The 21,059-nt window shown below is 39.6% G+C and overlaps 1 protein-coding gene across 1 annotated transcript in view; it reads left to right on the forward strand.

Annotated features, from left to right (window-relative positions):
• Positions 1-21,059, forward strand: part of EMILIN2 (elastin microfibril interfacer 2) — a 118,505-nt gene that overhangs the window by 65,454 nt on the left and 31,992 nt on the right. The window contains exon 3 of the mRNA XM_033933971.1: positions 16,263-16,465. Within this exon, the coding sequence (XP_033789862.1) occupies positions 16,263-16,465 (203 nt within the window). The remainder of the gene's footprint in view (positions 1-16,262; positions 16,466-21,059) is intronic.

Consider the following 21,059-nt stretch of genomic DNA (forward strand, 5'->3'; position numbering starts at 1 on the left):
ACCCTCCTACCAGTGATCATAGGGGGGCTGTTGGGGAGCTGGCAGGAGGGGTTGGATATCCTCCTGCTGCGATCGTCGGGGGGGCTCCAGCAGGAGGGGTTGGGTAACCTCCTGCCGGCGATCTTAGGGGAGGCCTTTGGGAGGACCGGCAGGAGGGGTTGAGTACCCTTCTGCTGCGATTGTCGGGAGGGCCGTTGGGGGGGGTCTACAGGAGGGGTTGGGTGCCCTCCTGCCGTGATCGCTGGGGGAGGGGAGACTTGCAGCCGTAGCCGCGGTCACTATGCTAATCACGGCAGGGAGATCTTTGCCGCGATTAGGTACAGCGGCCGCGTCTACTTACCATGTAGGCTAACATTGTAAGCATTAAAAGTACATGTCGTGTTTGTTTTTGTATAGTTATTAACTAATATTTAACTAAGTTTTAAAGTTTTAAAGTTTTAAAGAATGTTTCCTTTATACGTAAATAAAGAAAAGTATTTAAAATCGTACCCGTTTGAGGCTTTTATATATGCAGCGGTGACGGTGACGGGGCGGTGAATGGGGTTGCAGTGGCGGTGACGGGGCGGTGAATGGGGTGGCAGTGGCGGTGACGGGGCGGTGAAGGGAATGGCGGTGACGGGGCGGTGCAGAGGATGGTGAGACGGGGACGGGGCGGTGACGGGGACCAATTTTTTCACCGTGTCATTCTCTAGTTTGAACCCACAACCTCAGGGTGCCGAGGCTGTAGCTTTAACCACTGCGCCACACACTTTACCTTCAGTAAAGATCCTTCAAAGTATCATGGAATAATCCACACTCTGATTTACAGTATTTGTTTACATATGCAGTCTTCTTCATGGATCTTTATTAGCACAAACCCTGTTTAAATATTTTCTTGTCTCTCTTAGCTACAATAATTCAGACTTTGGGAATTACATCATTCATATAAGCAGATGATATCCAGCTGTTGTACAGTATATACTGAAAACGCCTTTTTTACATTCCATTCTGGATTTGAATACTATAGAAGATTAGTTTTCTCAGGATTGAGTTTTAGGGCTCCTTTTGCTAAGGTGCGCAAGCGTTTTTTTAGTGCACGCAGAAAATTACCATGTGCTATGCGGAAAAACTAACGTCAGCTCAATGCTGGCGTTAAGGTCTAGCGCGCGCAGGAATGTAGCACACGCTATTCCGCGCGTTAGAGCCCATCGCAGCTTAGTAAAAGCAGCCCTTAGTTTACATGAGCGTAACCAAAGCTCTTCTATTTTCTTGTGTTTCAGATATATCTCTACCTATCGGTCTGATTAGTAGCAATGTTCCTATATAGATTGTTTATTCTTTGAAACTCCTGGGCGTTATTAGTAATAACCATTTGAACTTTCGGCACATCTCAGTAGTTGTTCAGAAATACTTTTTTTACACTGAGAAAGTTAAATCCTGTTTTGATATAAAAGCTTTATGGATTCTTCATTCATTAACAGAAACATAGAAATGCGATGGCAGATAAAGGCCAAATGGCCCATCTAGTCTGCCCATCCGCAGCATCCACTATCTCCTCCTCTACCTAAGAGATCCCACGCATCCCACACTTTCTTGAATTCAGATACAGTCTTCGTCTCCACTACATCTACCAGGAGCCTATTCTAAGCAACTACCACCCTTTCTGTAAAAAAGTATTTTCTTAGATTACTCCTGAGCCTATCACCTTTTTAACGTCATTTTCTGCCCTCTCATTCAGGAGCTTCCTTTCAAATGAAAGAGACTCACCTCAATCACATTTATTCCATGTAGGTATTTAAATGTCTTTATCATATTGTGGATAGGCAGGTTATAAATTATTTTAAATAAATAAATAAATATCTCCCCTCTCCTGCTTTTCCTCCAAAGTTTAGCTCTTGGACACCTTGATTATTGTAATACCCTATTTCAAGGTTTTTATCTGACTGACCTTAAAAGACTCCATTTAATTCAAAGTATGGCAATGAAGTTAATCTTGTTTGTAAAACCTAGAGCTCACTTGACTCCCCCTACTTAGATCAGAATACTAGTTACCAGTGAAGGCAAGGATCCCTTATAAAATTCTCATCCTAATATATACAATCCAAAATACTGGCCTTCCTCTACTGTTTAATTTGCTGATTCCTTATGCTCCACTTCATATTTTACATTCTTGTCGACCAAACCTTTTAGTAATACCATCATTATTATTATTTCATTACGAAGTAGCTTTCATGGCAATTGCTCTTATTTAACTGTTTTGTAAGATGATTAAATCTATTTTTTTTTAAATTCTTTATTCATTTTCACAAATTACATTAAGTGTTAATATTTTCATTCACAGTAACAATAAATACATCACTTATAAACAATCATTGGTATATTACATATATTCTTATCCCTATCCCTCCCTATCCCTCGCCCATCCCCCCCAACCATATACTCCATTATTGTATGATATATGTAATAATAAAATACCCCCCTCCCTACCTCATAAACTAATAAACATAAGGGAAATAATTTTACTTAATCCTGACAATATTTTGTTAATGGTTTCCATACATCCTGAAATTTCTTAAAATATCCCTTTTGTAACGCAGTAAATCTTTCCATTTTATAGATATGGCATAAAGAATTCCACCAAAAGTTATAATTTAATCTCCTCCAGTCTTTCCAATTATATGTGATTTGTTGAATGGCAACCTCTGTCATTATTAGTAATAATTTATTGTTATTCGCAGAAATCTGACTTTTTGCTCTCATATCCATACCAAATATCACAGTATCATAGGATAATGCCACTGGGTTATCTAATAAATTATTAATTTGGTCCCAAATTGATTTCCAAAAATTCATAATATATGGGCAATGAAACAATAAATGATCTAAAGTTCCTGCTTCTAAATGACAATGCCAGCATCTATTAGACAAAGAACTATCTATTTTTTGCAACCTAACAGGGGTCCATAACGCTCTATGCAACAGAAAAAACCAAGTTTGTCTCATAGATGCTGACACCGTACATTTCATCCTCCAAGACCAAATTCGTGGCCATTGAGATGCAGTAATTTCATGCTTAATCTCAATGCTCCAAATATCTTAAACCAGTTTTTAATTTCTTCTTAGTAAATCCATTTAATAATTTATACCACTGGGCAGCCTGGTGACCCAAGAAGTCTGTCTGAAAACAAAGAAACTCCATACTATAATGATTATTAAGGTTTTTCCAATCAGGGAACCCCACCTGAATGGCATGCTTCAGTTGCATCCATCTAAAATTTTCTGATTTATTAAGTCCAAACTTATGTTGCAACTGTGAAAATTCAAGCATAGCACCATTAGAAATAACATCATCCAATATACGTATTCCTGCTATCATTCAATGCTTCCAGACTAGTCTTTCTCCGCCAATTTGAATCTTGGAGTTTACCCATATAAATTGATTTGTAGATTTGTAAATTGGAATAGTTGTTAAATTGCTTACATATCGTAAAGTTTTCCATGTATCTGCTAATATTCTATTGTTCTTACTATAGCTAGACATTTTGATACTGAGAACATGGGACAGTCGCAATGGAGACATGAGTTGCCATTCTATCCACAACCAATCTGGGAGTTTTTCCATGAGTTCTGGGAGGATCCAATACATACCATGACGCAAAATATAGGCTTGATGGTACCTATAAAAGTTTGGAAAATTTACCCCTCCCTCTGAAATTGATCTTTGTAAAGATACCAAAGCTATTCTAGGAGTTTTACCCAGCCAAATAAATTTTAACAGAATGCTATTTAACTTTTTATAAAAGGACCCTTGAAAATATACTGGCAACATACCCATCTGATAACAAACCACAGGCAAAATCATCATCTTAATAGTTTGGACTCTCCCCCACCATGAAAGGTGTAAAGGATTCCATTGCTCACACATTTCCGTAACCTTCTGCAATAACAATTTTTCATTTATTTTCATTGTTTCGTCCAATGTATTTTTAATCCAAATGCTTAAATATTTTATTCCATCTTCCTTCCAGAGAAAAGGAAATGAATCAAACAAACCTTTTGTACAATGTACATTGAGTGGAAGAATTTCTGATTTAGACCAATTTATCTTATAACCTGAAAATTTCCCAAAATTCTCAATTAATTCAAGTAAGCAAGGAATGGTTATCTCAGGATTTCTCAAATAGAGCAATATATTATCCGCATAAGCTGAAATCTTATATTCCCGATCTTTATGAGGAATACCCTGTATCTCCTCTGTCTGTTGAATGGCTAATAACAAGGGTTCCAATACAATGTCAAAAAGCAGAGGAGATAAGGGACAGCCTTGTCTAACTCCCCTCTGCAACTTGAAAACTTCTGAAAAATTATTATTAATATATAATTTAGCAACAGGAGAGCTATACAAAGTTTGAACCATTTGAACAAATCCTGATCCAATACCAAACCACTCCATCGCTTGATACATAAAGGTCCATTCAACACGATCAAAAGCCTTCTCTGCATCTAGAGATACAGAGAAAACTGGTTCTTTTAAGGCTTTGAACAAAGTCAACATATGCAATGCAAGCCTAGTGTTGTTAGAAGAATGTCTTTGAGCAACGAATCCTGTTTGGTGTATACCAATAATAAAAGGGAGAGCTTTAGCTAAACAAATAGCCAAAATCTTAGCTAAAATTTTCCCATCAACATTAATTAAAGAAATAGGCCTGTAATTTGAAACCAGTGTGGGATCTTTATTTGGCTTTGGCAAAACAATAGTTAATGATTCAGCCATGGTACCCGTAATATATCCTTTAGTAAGTTGGGTCTGATATAAATTTAATAAATATGGTAACAGGGTAATTTGAAATGATTTATAAAACTCTACAGTAAAACCATCTCCACCTGGAGCGGATCCAACTCTAAGGGACTTCAATGCTGTTTGCAATTTGTTTATTAATATTGGCTTTTCTAAACTTTCTTTTATATGCTCAGGAATTTTCGGTCCCGTAATTGACTCTAAAAATTTGAAACCATCCCTTTCCTTATCTAAATAAGTCTCAGAAGAATACAGGTTTTTGTAAAAACTTAAAAATTGTTTTAAAATCGGTCCAGTTTGAGAACAACTATTTCCCTTTTCGTCTTTTATCATCGCTATTTTTGTTTTTCTTTTTTTAGCTTTTAGATAATTTGCCAATAATCTTCCCGCCTTATTTGAATTTCCATAATACAATGCTTGTTGAGAAAATAAGTCTTTCCTAATTAACTTAGAAGAAATTTCATTATATTTCCCTTTCGCTTTCAAGAGGTCTTGTAATGTAGAATATTCCCATTTTTGAATTAATTTAGATTCCAATAACTTTATATCTTTTTCCAAACTATAAAATTGTTCTTTAATTTTGTTTTTTAAGATATGCCGAAAAAGAAATAATTTGACCTCTAATGGTTGCCTTAAAAGCATCCCATAATGTTTCTATTGAAATATCCTTCGTATTATTAAATCTATCTTATTTCAGCAGTATTTTATGTAATTGCTATTTTGAAGGCTGCTTGATTATGAGCTAAGCTGTAGACTGATCTTTATTTGTTTCTTAGACTAAGATCTTTTGTCTTTTACTGATTTAATGTTTTTTTCTCATAACTTGTGTATATTGTAAACCGCTTAATACCTGGTTGTCAATAGCAGTATATCAAATTAATAAATCCAATTCAGTCATTTTGTCCCGTTTATTGTGCAGATATTCAGGACTTTATATTCAGCATAATGGGCCCAGCATTGTGGAACAATTTACCACAATATCTACGGCTGGAAAATACTTATCAACAATTCAAGATAGGATTAAAAATATACTTGATTGATAAAGCTTTTACTATTATGACTACTAATCATTTCTATAGCACTTGTAGACATAAGCAGCGCTGTACACATTCTTTGCAGGTACTTCTTCTGTCCCTAGTGGGCTCACAATCTAAGTTTTGTACCTGGGGGCCGTACCCAAGGTCACAAGGGGTCATGGCGGGATCTGAACTCAGTTCATCAGGATCTCAGCCCACTACATTGCTATTACTACTACTACAACTACTACTACTACTACTACTAGTGCTATTATTATGGGATACATTTAGTGGGGGTGGTAAGTTACTGGTTAGGCTGGTGAGCAGAAGGGAGTAAGGTTAAGAGATGAAGGTTGTTTCAAAAATTAAAAATAAAAATAAAAAATTAAGGCAAATCCAGTCCAAAACTGTATACTATGCATAGGCAGTGGAATGCTATTTTGTTTGGGGGGGGCCTATAAGCTCCACCCAAGACCCCACCTAATCTCTGCTCCAGACCCCACCCCCATAATAGTACTAATTATAATACCATTTTTTCCATTCATTTTTCATATATACACACAATATAATCTTATTAACAATACATAATGGTTAACCACAAAATTAAACTACGCAAAGCACATTGTATGTTTCCCAACATTCATTCCTACCAGAACACCTGGACTTGGTCACATATGCAGAACACAGATAACCCCTATACAAATACAGGACCACAAACTAAAAGTACTAATATATATAATCAAAACCCTAAGATGCAAGACTCTACATGCAATACAACCCCCCTGAATAGTGCTAAATATAGACAGCAGATGTAATTTCTCAAAACTGACACAATTCAATCACTAAATTGAAAATAAAATCATTTGTTGCCTGGTGATTTTGATTTTCAAACCATCTTTCCCAGTCTCTGGCTGTATGCCCTTCTGGCTGTGCTCTTAACTGTGTATCCAGAGCCATCTTATCCATTTGCTGTTTTTCTCTCCTTCACTTTCTGCCATACATCCGTCTTTAGCATTAACTTTTAACATTCAACTTTCTTCCATTTTTCTGCTTTCTTCTCAAAATCTACTTTTCCATGCCTTTCCTTACCATCTATCTATGTGTACCATCTCCTCCCTCTTTCTTCTCCCCTCCTCCCATCTATCCATAAGAAGCATTTCATCTTATCTCTTCCCTGCCACACCCATTGCTGTTTCCCATCTCCTCCCTCTTCTCCCCTTCCCCTCCATCCCTATGCATCTATCTCATCCCTCCATCTCATCCCTCTCCTATGGTCAGACATCGCTGTCTTCCCCCTTCCCCCCTCATATGGTCTGGCATCTCTCTCTCCTTCCCACCCTCTTCCCGAGGTCTAACATCCTCCTCTCCTTTCTTCGGTCTGGCATCTCTCTCTCCCGTCCTTCCCTTCCATTCTGTGGTCTGGCATATCTTTCTCTCTCTCTCCTTCCCATTCCAGAGGTCTGACATCTCTCCCTTTTTTGGGTCATCTCTCCTCCCTCCCAGTGTAACACTTCTCCCTCCCTCCTCTCCACCTCTATCACGTCCAATAATTTTCCCTCTTTCTTCCTTTCCCCATATATATTAACTCTTTCTCTCTCACACCAAACACCTATGTCCAACAATTCTCAGTTTCTTTTCCCTCCCCCACCGGCAGCATTTCCTTCTCTATAGTTGGAGGGACAGGTGGGGTCCGGCATGAGTTTTTTGAGAAGCAGCTGAACCACCACATGTTTGAAGGCATCGGGAACAGTTGCAGTAGAGATGGATAGGTTGAGGACATGACAGATAGCAAGGATAACAGTATGTGAGATGGGGTGAAGTAGAGGGGTGGGAATAGGGTCAGAGGGGCATGTAGTGGGTTTGGCCAAAGACAGAAGTTGTCCGGTTTCTTCCTCTTAATTGAGTGTCTCTCAATCTTTTTTAGCTCTGGCACACTAAACGGAGCAAATTTTTTAACAGCATACTAAATGGAGCATATGTTTTTTGTGGCATATTATAATTGAAATTCTAAAATTGCAAAACCAATAAAAAATTAAAAGTATGAGTTATTTATTGAAAGTACTTTAAGCTATGTTTGGATAATTGAAACAATGGTGAAACTAAAGTAGATAGAATAGAATTGCTAATCAATGCGATATATGAGCTTGTTTTTGAGAGCAAATTAAACTCAAAACGCGGCTCGATAGTCGACAAACAAACATGCATTTCATCATCCACCATCTGCAGTCGTTCTCTCTCTTTCTATCAGAGCTAAAAATCCAAGTTTGCAAAGATAAGAAGATTCAAAAGGTAACAGTTAAGCCTTGATTGCTTTGTGCTCAAGTTAGGATAACTATCGCATAAAAAATAAAAATGAAATTACTTGCCATTAGTTTTCAAGGACCAATCACGTCAAAGAATGATCTTGTCTGAGCAGTTGTATCCTTATGCAAGCAGATGTACATGTCATATATTCTGTGTATACTTATGAAGGGAATTTTTTTAAATACAGTAAAATTTGGGAATCTCTCGTGCAGGGTAGGATTAATTCATCGAGGGCCCCTAGGCACAAGTACACTGGACCCCCTGCCCCGCCCCACCCCACCATGCACCCAGGCGGAAACAGGAAGCTGCGCCAGAGGGAAGCTTTGGGCAAGCAGCACTGCTTGCAAAATTACAGTTCCCATTGCCTTTCTTACCCACGTTGCTTGCTTGTCTTACTTTCCGTCGATGGAGGGGGGCCCGCGTTGCCGATCGGGAGGGCCCGTGTTGCAGATCGGGGGGGGCGCACATTGCCGATCAATGCTGGAGGGGCCCATCGCCGTTTGGAAAAAACAACGTTGATGCCCTCCTTCATTAGGCCCTCCTGACCATTTCGGGCCCTAGGCACGTGCCTACTGGGCCTACCGGTTAATCCTGCCCTGCTCTCGTGGCACACCTGGAATCTCTTCGGAGCATACCACAGTGCTGTGGCACAAAGTTTGAGAGACATTGTTTTAACCTATTGAGTCATTAATAATAATATAGAAGCGGCTGTGTGTGACCTACAGTATCAAAGCAAACAGAAATATGGATTTCTCAATTCTTATTATTATTAATGATGATCTTTTTATTTTATGATTGCTGTTATCTATATTTACACTGCATAGACGTTACTGCTATAAGCAGTATATCATATATAAATAAACTTGGAAATATCATGGCATCTACAACGGAAACTTTAGAAATATACATTCTCTCTGAGCTGTTTTCTGCAACATTTTCTCTATCCTCTGTCCCACCATGGAGTACGGTAGTTTGTGGTCTCAGGGCTTCTGCAGCAGCCCTGTGTTATCATGTTATTGAGATTATCAGCATAGGTTCCAAGAATGAGCTGCTCAGCTCAGCTCAGAAGCAACTGACAGAGAGACAAAGCAGAAGCTGTGGGTAAGATTACGGTAAAAAGAGAGATAATAAAAGGCATTCATAATATTTTGACGTTTTAATGACCTGTTTCTTAAGAGGCCAGTTCATATTCTTATCATAGCTGATATGCAACTTCACATCTCTGTTGTAGTCTCTGGAAGGTAATGATTTGGTTACCTAAATTGACAAGTTTGACCCTTTCTGCTGAATACCATTGAGATGAAGTCTCATATCTGTATCCAAAAGGAATGAATGGGATGATTTCTAGGAGAAATTGTCCACTGCTGTATACTATTTCTCTCAAAATAAGATCCAAGGTGGCTTAGAAAAAGAAATAAAATACAATAGTATACATATAATCAAATTAAAAATTGTAAACTTATAAAATACAAATACCTTACATTGTCTAATCTGTACTCTTGATTGTGCATTCAAAATAATTTTGTATTGCCTCTGATAATTCATCAGAGCTATTTTATTTGATTTGTTTGTGGGCTGAGATAGACACTTCTTAATAAATAACTAACATTTTTTTTATATGCCGTTGATAAATCTGTTCTTAGTGGTATACAATTGAACCAATTCAAAAAACAGAGGGATCTTTTTACTAAGCTGCGGTAAGCACTAATTAATGCATGCTTATTGCAGCTTTACGAGGAGTACAGCAAGGTTCGCTGTAATTTTGCCATGTGCGCATGCTACCCATGTGCTAAAAAAATACTTTTAATTTTTTTAGTACTGGGGGCATGATTGGGGCAGAGAGTAGGAATGTACTGTACCAATCAGTTAGCGCAGCTACATTGCCATGTGCTAATCAATTAGCATTTACACACCCTCCGTAATAAAGCTGCACTAGCGTTTTTAGTGCCGGACACAGTGGTGAAAGCTCCGACACCCATAGAATTCCTATGAGCTTAGGAGATGTTACCACCATGACCAGTGCTAAAAAAATGCACTACACTTTTGTAAATGAGGGTGTGTGTGTGTGTTAATTAGTACATGGGCCCTTAGGACATGAGTCTTTAAATGGCACCTAAATCGGTAGGTGCCCCATTCAGTGTTAGGTGCCATTTGTAGAATCGAAAAAACAAAGTGAAGCACGAGTTTCCAGATGTCCAGGAAATATTATTTATTTATTCCTCAACTCAAATAGCCATATAGAAACAAGTCAAAGCAGCTTCAGGATTTATATCAGTACATACGGTGTCATTGAAAGTACAACCTCATAAAAGTGAGATACGGACCCAACACGGTCCGTGTTTCGGCAAATACAATACCTTCAGAACAGAAAAAAAATTATCCACAATGTCCAGAATGACACGGACAAGGGGACATGGACTGAAGCTAAGGGGGGACAAGTCCAGGACAAATATCAGGAAGTTCTGCTTCACGCAACGAGTGGTGGACACCTGGAATGCCCTCCCTGAGGAGGTTATTGCGGAATCGACCGTTCTAGGATTTAAAGGTAAACTAGATGCACATCTCCTTACGAGAGGCATAGAGGGATATGGGTGACTAAAAATACGCCAGATGTACACCTGGCTGGGCCACCACGTATGCGGATCGCCGGACTTGATGGACCGAAGGTCTGATCCAGAGATGGCAGTTCTTATGTTCTTATGTTCATCAGGGGTCCTAAATTGAACACAATTGGTATGGTACCTATAAGCCTCAGAATAACTGTTGAGATGTGTTGTGTACGAGCAAATTCTTCCAAAACCGTATGTACCGATATAAATCCTGAGGCTGCTTTGACTTGTTTCTATATGGCTATTTGAGTTGAGGAATAAATAAACAATATTTCATGGACATGCGGAAACTTGTGCTTCACTCTGTGTTTCTTAATGACTTAAGTCACGTATGTCAAGTTAGTTAACGCTGTTTGTCATCCTATAACTCTTTAGATTTTTAATCTTATTGTAAAACGCTTTGTACCTTAGGATAAGCGTTCAATCAAATATTTAAATAAACTTGAAACTTTGTTGGTGGAACACTGGTTCTTCTGTTGCTTTGCCTGGATCTGCCATTTAATAGAATTGCACCTACCAGCACCTAAATCAAATTAGGCACCAGTAAATTAGGCCAGGGTTTTCTTGGCCTAACATACCATGCCCAGTTTTTGATGTAGACGCCTACGTTGTGTCTACCCCAAAATACTAAATTTTTTTAATTGTTTTTTAATGGTGCTGTTCAATTAACAATGTCAATTGAACTAATTTAAAAATTAACCCCCTCTTTTACAAAGCCCGATAGCATGGGCTCCTGTGGAAACTGCTTCAAAGCTCATAGGGATTTAAAGGGCTTCGGGGCTTTTGACGCATGGCAGCTGCTAGTATGGCTTTGTAAAAAGAGGGGTAAATTAGGTACCTAGATTGGCTAGGCTAATGCGTCCATAGACTAAAATGTATGCGTTAGCGTTTAGCACGTGCTAAGTCAATTAGCACGCCTAATCAGTTAGCACACCTTAGTAAAAGAGAGCCATAATGTTGTCATCCTTAGGTACTGGCTTTTCAAATACGGGCATACATGTTTTATCTATGTAGATGACATTACAATATTTATTCCATTTAAAGTATCCCTAGAGAATATTAAGAAAGAGGTCTATGTAAGCCTAGAGATGACAGAGTCATGGATGAGTATTCTATGAGAGTCGGAGCAGTGCACAGCATTCAGTGCGCTGGCTGGCACTAAAAACTGCTTTTGCGGTTTTGTAAAAAGGGGGGGGGGGGGGTAAGATAGAGACCCATCTGAAAATTTTAGGGGTCATGCTAGATTGTTTCTTAACCTTTGAACACTATACTAAAAATATTATCAAAAAGGTATTTGGGATATTAAGGAAGCTAAGACAAATTATCGCAATTGGATTATTGTAACTTTTATATGTCGGCTGCTGTGTTAAAATTAGACGTAAGATTCAATTATTACAGAACACGGCAGCAAGACTGATTTATGCTAAATCAAAATGATAGGGTGATGCCTTTTTTATTGGAATTGCACTGGCTTCCAGTAGAGATTAGCACTTTTGTAGTCAAATTTAGCACTTTTTGTCTTTTTAATATTATATGGTGAATCATCAGAATATATGTAAAATCTAATTGTAATGTCAGACAAAAATAGAATGAGAATGGCCAGACGATTTTTTTAGATCTCTCTTACCTTAGTCCAAAAACGTGATTTATAAGACAATTTTTCACTCACTTTCCAATATCAGGCAGTTAGAATATGGAATCAACTAATCTAATCTAATCTAATCCTTAGGTTTGTATACCGCATCATCTCCACGTTCGTAGAGCTCGACGCAGTTTACAGTAGGAGAAATAGGAAGGAATTACAACAGAGGGTTAGAGGTAGAAGTGTGAAGAAAATTTAGAGGACTTGGGATGCCAAGATATAAGAGTTTCCTTGATTCCTAAATTGGAGGGAGACTTACATTTTTTGAGAAAAGCCAGGTTTTCAGATGTTTGCGGAAAACTTGGAGAGAGCTCAAGTTCCGAAGAGGGGAGTTAAGGTTGTTCCAGAACTCAGTGATTTTGAAGTGGAGGGAGGTCCCTAGCTTTCCTGTGTGGGAAATGCCTTTTAGCGAGGGGAAGGATAGTTTTAATTTGTGGGATAAAATTAGAAGGATGGACATTTATGACTTATTTCAAAAACATCTTAAAGGTTTTATATTTTCAAAATATGTTGCAAGAGGAATGTAATGTAATTAAGATAGATAACTTTAAGATTTCTTATGTTTTAAAATACATTGCAGCAAGAAATGTATGTAATCAAGGAAGGCATGATATTGTTTTTGTAATTCCTGGGAATACCCAGCATCTTTCCTATAAGCTGCTGGGGTTTAAAACAGTGCAGTCACTGTACCGGCACCCCTGAACCAGTCACTTATTTTTGTAGCTAAAAGCCGACGCTGCTTTCAGAAAATGGCTCGGCAATTTTTAAGAATCCATTGGAGGGCTCATTTAAATGTTGAAGAGCCCATTTGCATGTCACTAAAGACAGAGATAATCTGTTTAGATAATCCGCTGCTAAAATGTGTGCAGGCTAAACTGTCAGAAAGCAGTTTAGCGACGGTGTTAAAGTTTTGAAAATCTGCACCTTTATGTTTAAAACAAACAAAAAGTTAGTTTCTGTCATTGCCATACATAGCAGAAAGCAGTGCTTCTGAACTGAATTAGATGTTAATTAAGGTTCTGTGAGGAAAGCAGAGTAGCTGTACAGATCACCAAGGTAATCTGATTACTGTTAGCTTCAAAGGGTCTGTTTGTAGCAGTCCCCTAAAAATCAAACCGAGCGAGAGAGAAAAAAAAGTCCAAGGTACCATTCTGAGAGGAGAAAAGCAGTACAACAAAGAAAAATGGGGGAGACCTAATGATCCACAGTGAAAACAATCCACCGATGAAAGCAAAAACAAAAACTGTGGATACAGATGTTCTGGAGATAATTTATTAAACACTGACATATAAAACCATGAAAATTCAATTTAAAAAGTACAATGATAAAAAATACTGTGATAAAAATCCAACCGGACTCTACACGGTCCGTGTTTCGGCGAACACGCCTTCCTCAGGGGTCCAATGGTTTGCAACCTCACATATAAAGAATTGGACTGAAAACAGTTTATTGTCTTTAAACATGTGAGCAAAGAACACCGCAGACAAGCTGAAGTAGCAAAAAAATGTAGGGTCCGGTTGGATTTTTATCACAGTATTTTTTATCATTGTACTTTTTTAATTGAATTTTCATGGTTTTATATGTCAGTGTTTAATAAATTATCTCCAGAACATCTGTATCCACAGTTTTTGTTTTTGGTATAGAACCTGCATTTCTGTTTAAAATCCTGTGTTTTGGGGTAGCCACTGATCTGGTATAGAAGTTGCCTCCGCTGGGTCAGACCAGAGGTCCATCGCGCCCAGCAGTCTGCTCCCGCAGCGGCCCATCAGGTCCATGACCTGTAAGGTGATCCTTGTCTAAAACCCTTTATTCCCCTTTATGCTTCTATCTATACCCTTTCATAATCCTATCTCTACCTCTATCTGTATCTCTCAATCCCCGCATCCTTCAGGAATTTATCCAATCCTGAAGGATGCGGGGATTGAGGGATACAGATAGAGTCTGCATTTTTGTTTAAAATCCTGTGTTTTAGGGTAGCCACTGATCTGGTATAGAGCCTGTATTTCTGACTTATTAGTTTTCAGCCATTGTTTTCTGCTGATTAGGTGTAGAAGGGAGGGGCTCTGATTTATTACTAAGGTTAACTGCATTATCTTTGGGACAGTGCTGTGAACAAGGCTGCCCTGTGAACTTCTAAAAACTAAGTTGCTCAGCATTTCATATTCTGCTCTTTTCATTGTTTTTCAGCATTATATCTGCTTAATTTCTCTTCTCCTCCCTGTTTCTTACTAAAAAAAAAAAAAAACCCTCCATAAAATAAACCCTTCTCTTTCCTCTGTTAAATCTTATTTCCTCTTCCTCGGAATAAGGGTAAGACTTATAGTCCCACCCTCCCCAGGGACCACTGTTCATAAATAGAGACCCAAATAATCAGGACTACTTGGGGGAGGATGGGCTGGAAAGGGCTTTAATGGCTGGGAGGGTGTAGATGGGCTGGAGTAGGTTTTGACTGAAATTTCGGCAATTGGAACCCAAGCACAATACCGGGTAGAGCTTTAGATTCTTGCCCAGAAATAGCTAAGAAGAAAAAATTTAAAAAATTTAAATTGAATCAGGTTGGGCAGACTGGATGGACCATTCGGGTCTTTATCTGCCGTTATCTACTATGTTACTAAGATTGAAGGGAGTTACTCTGATTTTTAAAAGGGTTCCAGGGGAGATCTGGGAAATTACAGACCGTTAAATTTGACTTTAGTGCTGGGCAAAATAGTGGAAACAATTATAAAAAATAATATTATGGAACATATCGACAAACATGATTTAATGGGACAGAATCAGCATGGGTTCAGGCAAGGGAGGTCTTGCCTCACCAATTTGTTTGACTTCTTTGAAGGTGTGAAAAAACCTGTGGATAAAGACGAGCCGGTTGATGTAGTGTATCCAGATTTTCCAGAAAGCTTTTGACAAAGTTCCTCGTGAGAGACTCCTGAGAAAATTAAAGAGATAGGAGGCAATGTTCAATTGTTGATTAGGAGTTGGTTATCGGATAGAAAACAGAGGGTAGGGTTAAATGGCCATGTGATTATTAATACCTCTTAGATTTAAAACAGAATTTCACTGTAGTGGCATTTCTGATGTTAGCTCAGTTTGAATAGAAATTTCTCACTCCTGCCCAGGGAGATATTGTCGTCACCTCCCCCCCTCCCCCCCCCCCCCCCCTTCCTGGGAAGGCATCCTTCTTCATGGCACATCTTTCCAGTACCTCTGCAGGGCTGGAAGACACCAGTTCTGTCTCACATTCTGTCATGATATCAATCTCTCATTCTGGCTCTTACTCATACTCAGCTCTCTCACATTCTCATTCTGCTAATATCCAGGATTTGTCTCCATAGCCATTAATGGTGAGTCTAGTCATTGGTTGTTGACAGGCTAACATGGGAGCAGTGGCGCTTGACAATTCATGATTGGTCCAGCTTAATGAGGATTAAGTCAATGGAATTGGTCCTATGATGCAAAGGCCTAGTCAGCTTAAGCATACACAACCCATTCTCTGATAGGCCCTTCTCACTCCTTATAAGCTAAGTGAGAGTTTTTTCTTATACCACTTTTGCAATAATAGAATTAACGTATATATTTAAATGAAAATTCAAAAAAACTTTATAAATTTTAAAATAGCATTCTTTGCACAGTGATTGGGCGGTGGGTTTGGCTATAGGAGCCTCGGCTCTTGGCCAGATTACACACTTCTGAGTGCATGAGAATTCTATCAGAGATACACAAGTTGATTTTTTTGTATTGATCTAAGAGATTAGTTTTTTCTTTTTTACTTCAAGACCAATTTCACTAATCTCTCAGTGGAAATGTTATTTAAAGCAACCCTACCTTATCTCATTTTTGTAAAGATTAGTCTTAATCACATCAATATTTTGAACAAACATGCACTGTGTTTTAACAGTATTCCTTTTTCTGTGCAGATACCACGTGGGTTTCAGGCCAAGGTATACACTTTCATTCAAGACAGTCACTGAACTAGAGTGGAGATGCTGTCCTGGGTATAAAGGTGAAGATTGTAGAGAAGGTTCAGCAAACAGGACAAAAACCATCCTGTTCCCGAATATACCTTATGACAATCAAAGAAAGGACAATGCACCACTTGATGATCGCAGAAAGGACTTAGGTATCTTTTTATTTTATTTTTTTTGCTTTGATGTGTAAATGATACATGCAGAATTATGTGTATACCCGTTCTAGATATTTCATTATCAACATTTCTGGGTTTAGTGAGATTCAATCTAATCATTACATCCCATGAGTTTGTTTCAAAGGGGGGACAATTTTCTGCTCGAGCTGGGTATTCTCTTCAAGAATCATACGTTTACATAATTGGAATTCTCTGGAAAGCAAGCTACGTGATTAATTTGGTGAATTATAGCCAAAGGCAACAGGTCATTCAAGTTGTGAATGACAGTTTAGTAACATTTACAATCTTGCAGGCTTCCTTTTTCTAATGCTACAAGTTTGGCTATATTAGATTTGTTAATATGCCTTTGGCTTTTCTAGTGCTAGAAATGCTGAGAATGTTGTGTCTAATTGCAGATGTTACGGATGTGGTACAGGATCTTTTTCATAAAGATCACATCGATGTCCATACACGCCTGGAGACCTTCCAGCCGAGGCCCTGAGTTTAGAGTGCTGCGGCTTGAATTAGTTTCCTACGCACTGGTTTAGTGTTTAGGAGAGGAGGGGTAAGGCAGGAATAGATAAAGCAGTTCAAAAGTTACTCTGCTCTCCTTTCAAGTCCCCTCCCCTCCTGTCATTTTCCAGGAGGTAATACAATATTCCCCAGCAAACTCACGGTTCAGTGTTCACGGCCCCAGTTGTTTGCGGGGTTTTTTCCCTCCTCATAAATATTACAGTTTTTGATATTACCCCGTGCTGTGAATACCCAGCTCTCTGTGCGGCCGCTTTCTCCGAGCGCAACTTCATAGCTCGCACTCGCCACTGCAAGTCAATACGGAAAGCCACTCTGCAAGGGTGAAAGACAGAAAAAGTTTGATGGCTACACGCCAAGGGGCGGCCAGGAAAAAAAAAAACAGAAGCGCAAGTAGATCAGCGGCGGCGAGGCATTGGTGCAATGAGGGAGCAACCTCTGGAAGAGGAGTGCATCAGCGAAGTCGGGCAACCTGCACGGCGTGAAGATACAAAGAAAGCCGGCCCTGCAGCCCTCTCCCGCCTCCCCTAAATTGCATCCAATGATCACGGTTTTTCAAAATTCCTGGAATGGAACCCCCGCGAATTTCGGGGGAGTACTGTACAAGGCAAAAAAGAAGCTGGTATGCAGAAAACTGCATGTACCATCATTACCTTTTCACAACTGCTATATTAATCTATTGTGCTTTTACCCAGCGTCTAATGTATCATCCACATAGTATCCCTGCAAGGTTTCTTGTTGCTTCCTCTTTATCATCATTAAATAATTTGACATAAGAAATAATGAAAATTATGGGAAAAACCAGAAGAAAACAAAAATTCCTGTAAATGCATAGGGAATAGTACACAATAAAAATACTCAGGCTGAGGGGGAGTGGTCAAAATGGCGGCGGTGTGAGGAGCTACTAGAGACACGGAGGAAAATCGTGTCTGCCGATGCCCTCCGTTTGAATTTTAATCCTACCTTGCCACTGCCGACTGATTTCTTCTGCAGGAATGCCTCATTCAAAGCGGAGGGGGGTGATTAGGGCTGATCCCTTGCAGGCCCTTGTTTCTACACCCGTTCAGCAAACCGTAGATCGTTTCTTTGCGGCTCTGCCGTCAGTTGCCAAAGACTCCGGAGGATGTGACCCGGCATTGGGGAGAGATATTGGAGAGCCTCTCCACCTCTCGGGTTTTGAGACATCGTTGTCCCCTCCGGCTCCTTCCAACCCTTCGTGCCCAGCCACTACTGGCGCTTTGTTGCAGGAGATTCGCAATCCCAGAAATGGATCCGCGGGGTCTCCTGGAAGGGCGCAGAGGTAGCACAGGTAGTGCAGCTGAAGAATCAACAAGAGAGAAAGGGATTTTCTCCCGCTCCCACGGAGGGCTCCTTAGGAGACATTTGGACACTCCTTCAACGTCTGGAGCCTAAATTGACCCAAACTACTGAGGAGGTAACAATTATTACTGCTAAACTTGATAATTTAACTCAGACTGTCGACTTAGTTAAAAAAGAATTTTCAGACCAAGCTAGACAAACACAGGTTGATATACAGCAGCTGCAACAGTTTAAATTAGCAATGATTAAAGATAATGCTTCAATATACCGAAAATTAGAACAATTTGAAAACTTTAATCGAAGATTGAATCTCCGTATCCTGAATTTTCCACTAATGTCTGGAACTTTGCCTATAGAACTTTTTAAGAGATACTTAACTGAGAATTTAAAAATTCCCCCTAACAATATTCCTCCTTTGAATAAAATTTACTACCTACCAAATAAAGATTCCTTAAAAAGATGGGGGAAAAGAAGACGGAAAAAACGACAGAGAAGAAAAACAGATTGATTTTGGGAATATTTCTGCTCTTTTGGAACAAACCTTATCTGTAGATACTGAAAGAGCTACTCTATTAGTGTCTTTTGTTTTAAGTCAAGATTTAAATTTGATTTTGAAATTATACTTTAAAAATTCCCAAAAACTATTTGGAGACCAAAGACTATGGATATACCCGGATGTTTCAAAAGTTACACAAGAGAGAAGAAAAGACTTTCTTACTCTATGTCAAGAGACTCTTAAACTTGGTGCTACGTTCCTCTTTGCATATCCCTGTAAATGCCTAGTTAGGTATTTGGGAATAAAATATACTTTTTACTCTCCAGACCATTCCAAGGAATGGAAATTATGAGAATATTGCTACCGACAGTCCATTAAGCCTTTTCTTTTGATGTTAGATAGCTATTTTTTCTCCACTAGATTTTGATTGCCACTCCTCTATATTGTGGTCCAAGGAAGAGGAAAAATCTATACCGTTTAATGTGTAAAAATTTTTGTGTTTCGAATAGTTTCCTTCTCTGTATTATATGGAACAAGATTTATGCTTGTGAATACTATGAAAATTAATAAAGAAATAATAATATATATATAAAAATACTCAGGCTGTGCACTCCTATTATAGAGTAGACACTCAATGGCGTAGTAATGTAATGTAATGTAATTTATTTCTTATATACCGCTACATCCGTTAGGTTCTAAGCGGTTTACAGAAAATATACATTAAGATTAGAAATAAGAAAGGTACTTGAAAAATTCCCTTACTGTCCCGAAGGCTCACAATCTAACTAAAGTACCTGGAGGGTAATAGAGAAGTGAAAAGTAGAGTTAGAGGAAAAATAAAAATAAAATAAACATTTTAACAAGACAGCATTGATCTAAATACTTTGGAAGGTAGAAGAGAGGAGAGAAAGGAATAGAAGCAGAAGGGGGAGCCGTTGAACAGTAGAATTCTGGAGAAATTTAAATGATAGAAATAGAACAAAACAAAGACAAAAGGCAAAACAATAGATAAGATTAAAGATAAATCATAAGCTGGAAAGAAAAATAAAATAAAACTTTGTCTTCAATCCACGGTTTCAGCGTCAGTGATGAAGTGGAGCAAGTAAGTTTAGGAGGAGCGATTGACGTTTCCAGAAAGGGCTTCTTCAGGGAAGAGACTTGGCAGACAGTCCCAGGATGCCTATGTCTCCTCCCCTGAGATGTTCTCCCATCCATGCATTCCCTCCCAGACACACTGCCCGTGCCCCAGCCGCTCCAAGGAGGCTGCCCCAGATGAGGCCCACGGTGAATGCAGGATTCTCTCCTCTGCGGGAAAGCCGCCCGGAGCCGACAGTCGATCTTCTTAGTAAGGGTGAGTGATGCCCGGAGCGGTGCTGCCCCTCCCCCACCCTCTTCCCTGCCCACCCTGCTGCTTGGCGCGCACCCCCTTCCCTTTCCCCATACCTTTTTAACTTCTCCGACATTGGTGTCGGCTTGCTCTTTGACATCACTTCCTAGGCACAGGTCCTGGAAGTGATGTCAGAGAGAGCGCTGATGCCGACGCAGGCAGCAACCTTGCGCCGGGGAAGGAAAAAAGGTACAGGGGAAGGCAAAGGGTATGTGTGTGCAGCAAGGAGAGGAGCGAGGGGTGGGGGTGCAGAGGAGGAGGGGTGCCACACCCTTAGGAAGACCACACTGGGGCGTATCCCCCTCCCCCCACTCCCACATTATTACACCACTCTTGGCACCTCATAGACACCCTTGAGGCATTTAAATATGGGCAAAGCATTGATTATTGTTTAAATTTGACTATAGGTTGATCCCATGCATAGGTCAAGGGCAGTTTTAGACCTAAACATGGTTTGAAATCCCTTGACTCATGCATAGGTCAATCCTACATGGGCCAGCACCTCCCTTTTCTTCTCTTCCATCTCTGCTAGAAACCAGTTGTTGTCACTGCCTCTGCTGCCCTGGGAATCCCCACCTTGCTCCCTAAATGCCGGTACATGTTAAAAATGTCTTCAGTGCCGCTGCAGCGATCCTTGGAGGCTGCTGGTAGTCTGTCATAGAGCTCTATCTATGATTCTGTCCTACCAGACAAGAAGTTGACTCACTTCCTGTTTGTTAGGAGAGAATCATAGAGTGCTCTGGGGCAGGCTACATGCAGCCTCTGAGGATCGGTGCCGCAGCACTGAAGGTATTTTTAGCAGGTACCCTACACAGTAAGCACGGAGGGAATCCCAGGCTAGTGGAGGAGCAGGAAAA

Source organism: Geotrypetes seraphini, chromosome 2 (genome assembly GCF_902459505.1).
Source record: "Geotrypetes seraphini chromosome 2, aGeoSer1.1, whole genome shotgun sequence".
Classification (NCBI taxonomy): domain Eukaryota; kingdom Metazoa; phylum Chordata; class Amphibia; order Gymnophiona; family Dermophiidae; genus Geotrypetes; species Geotrypetes seraphini.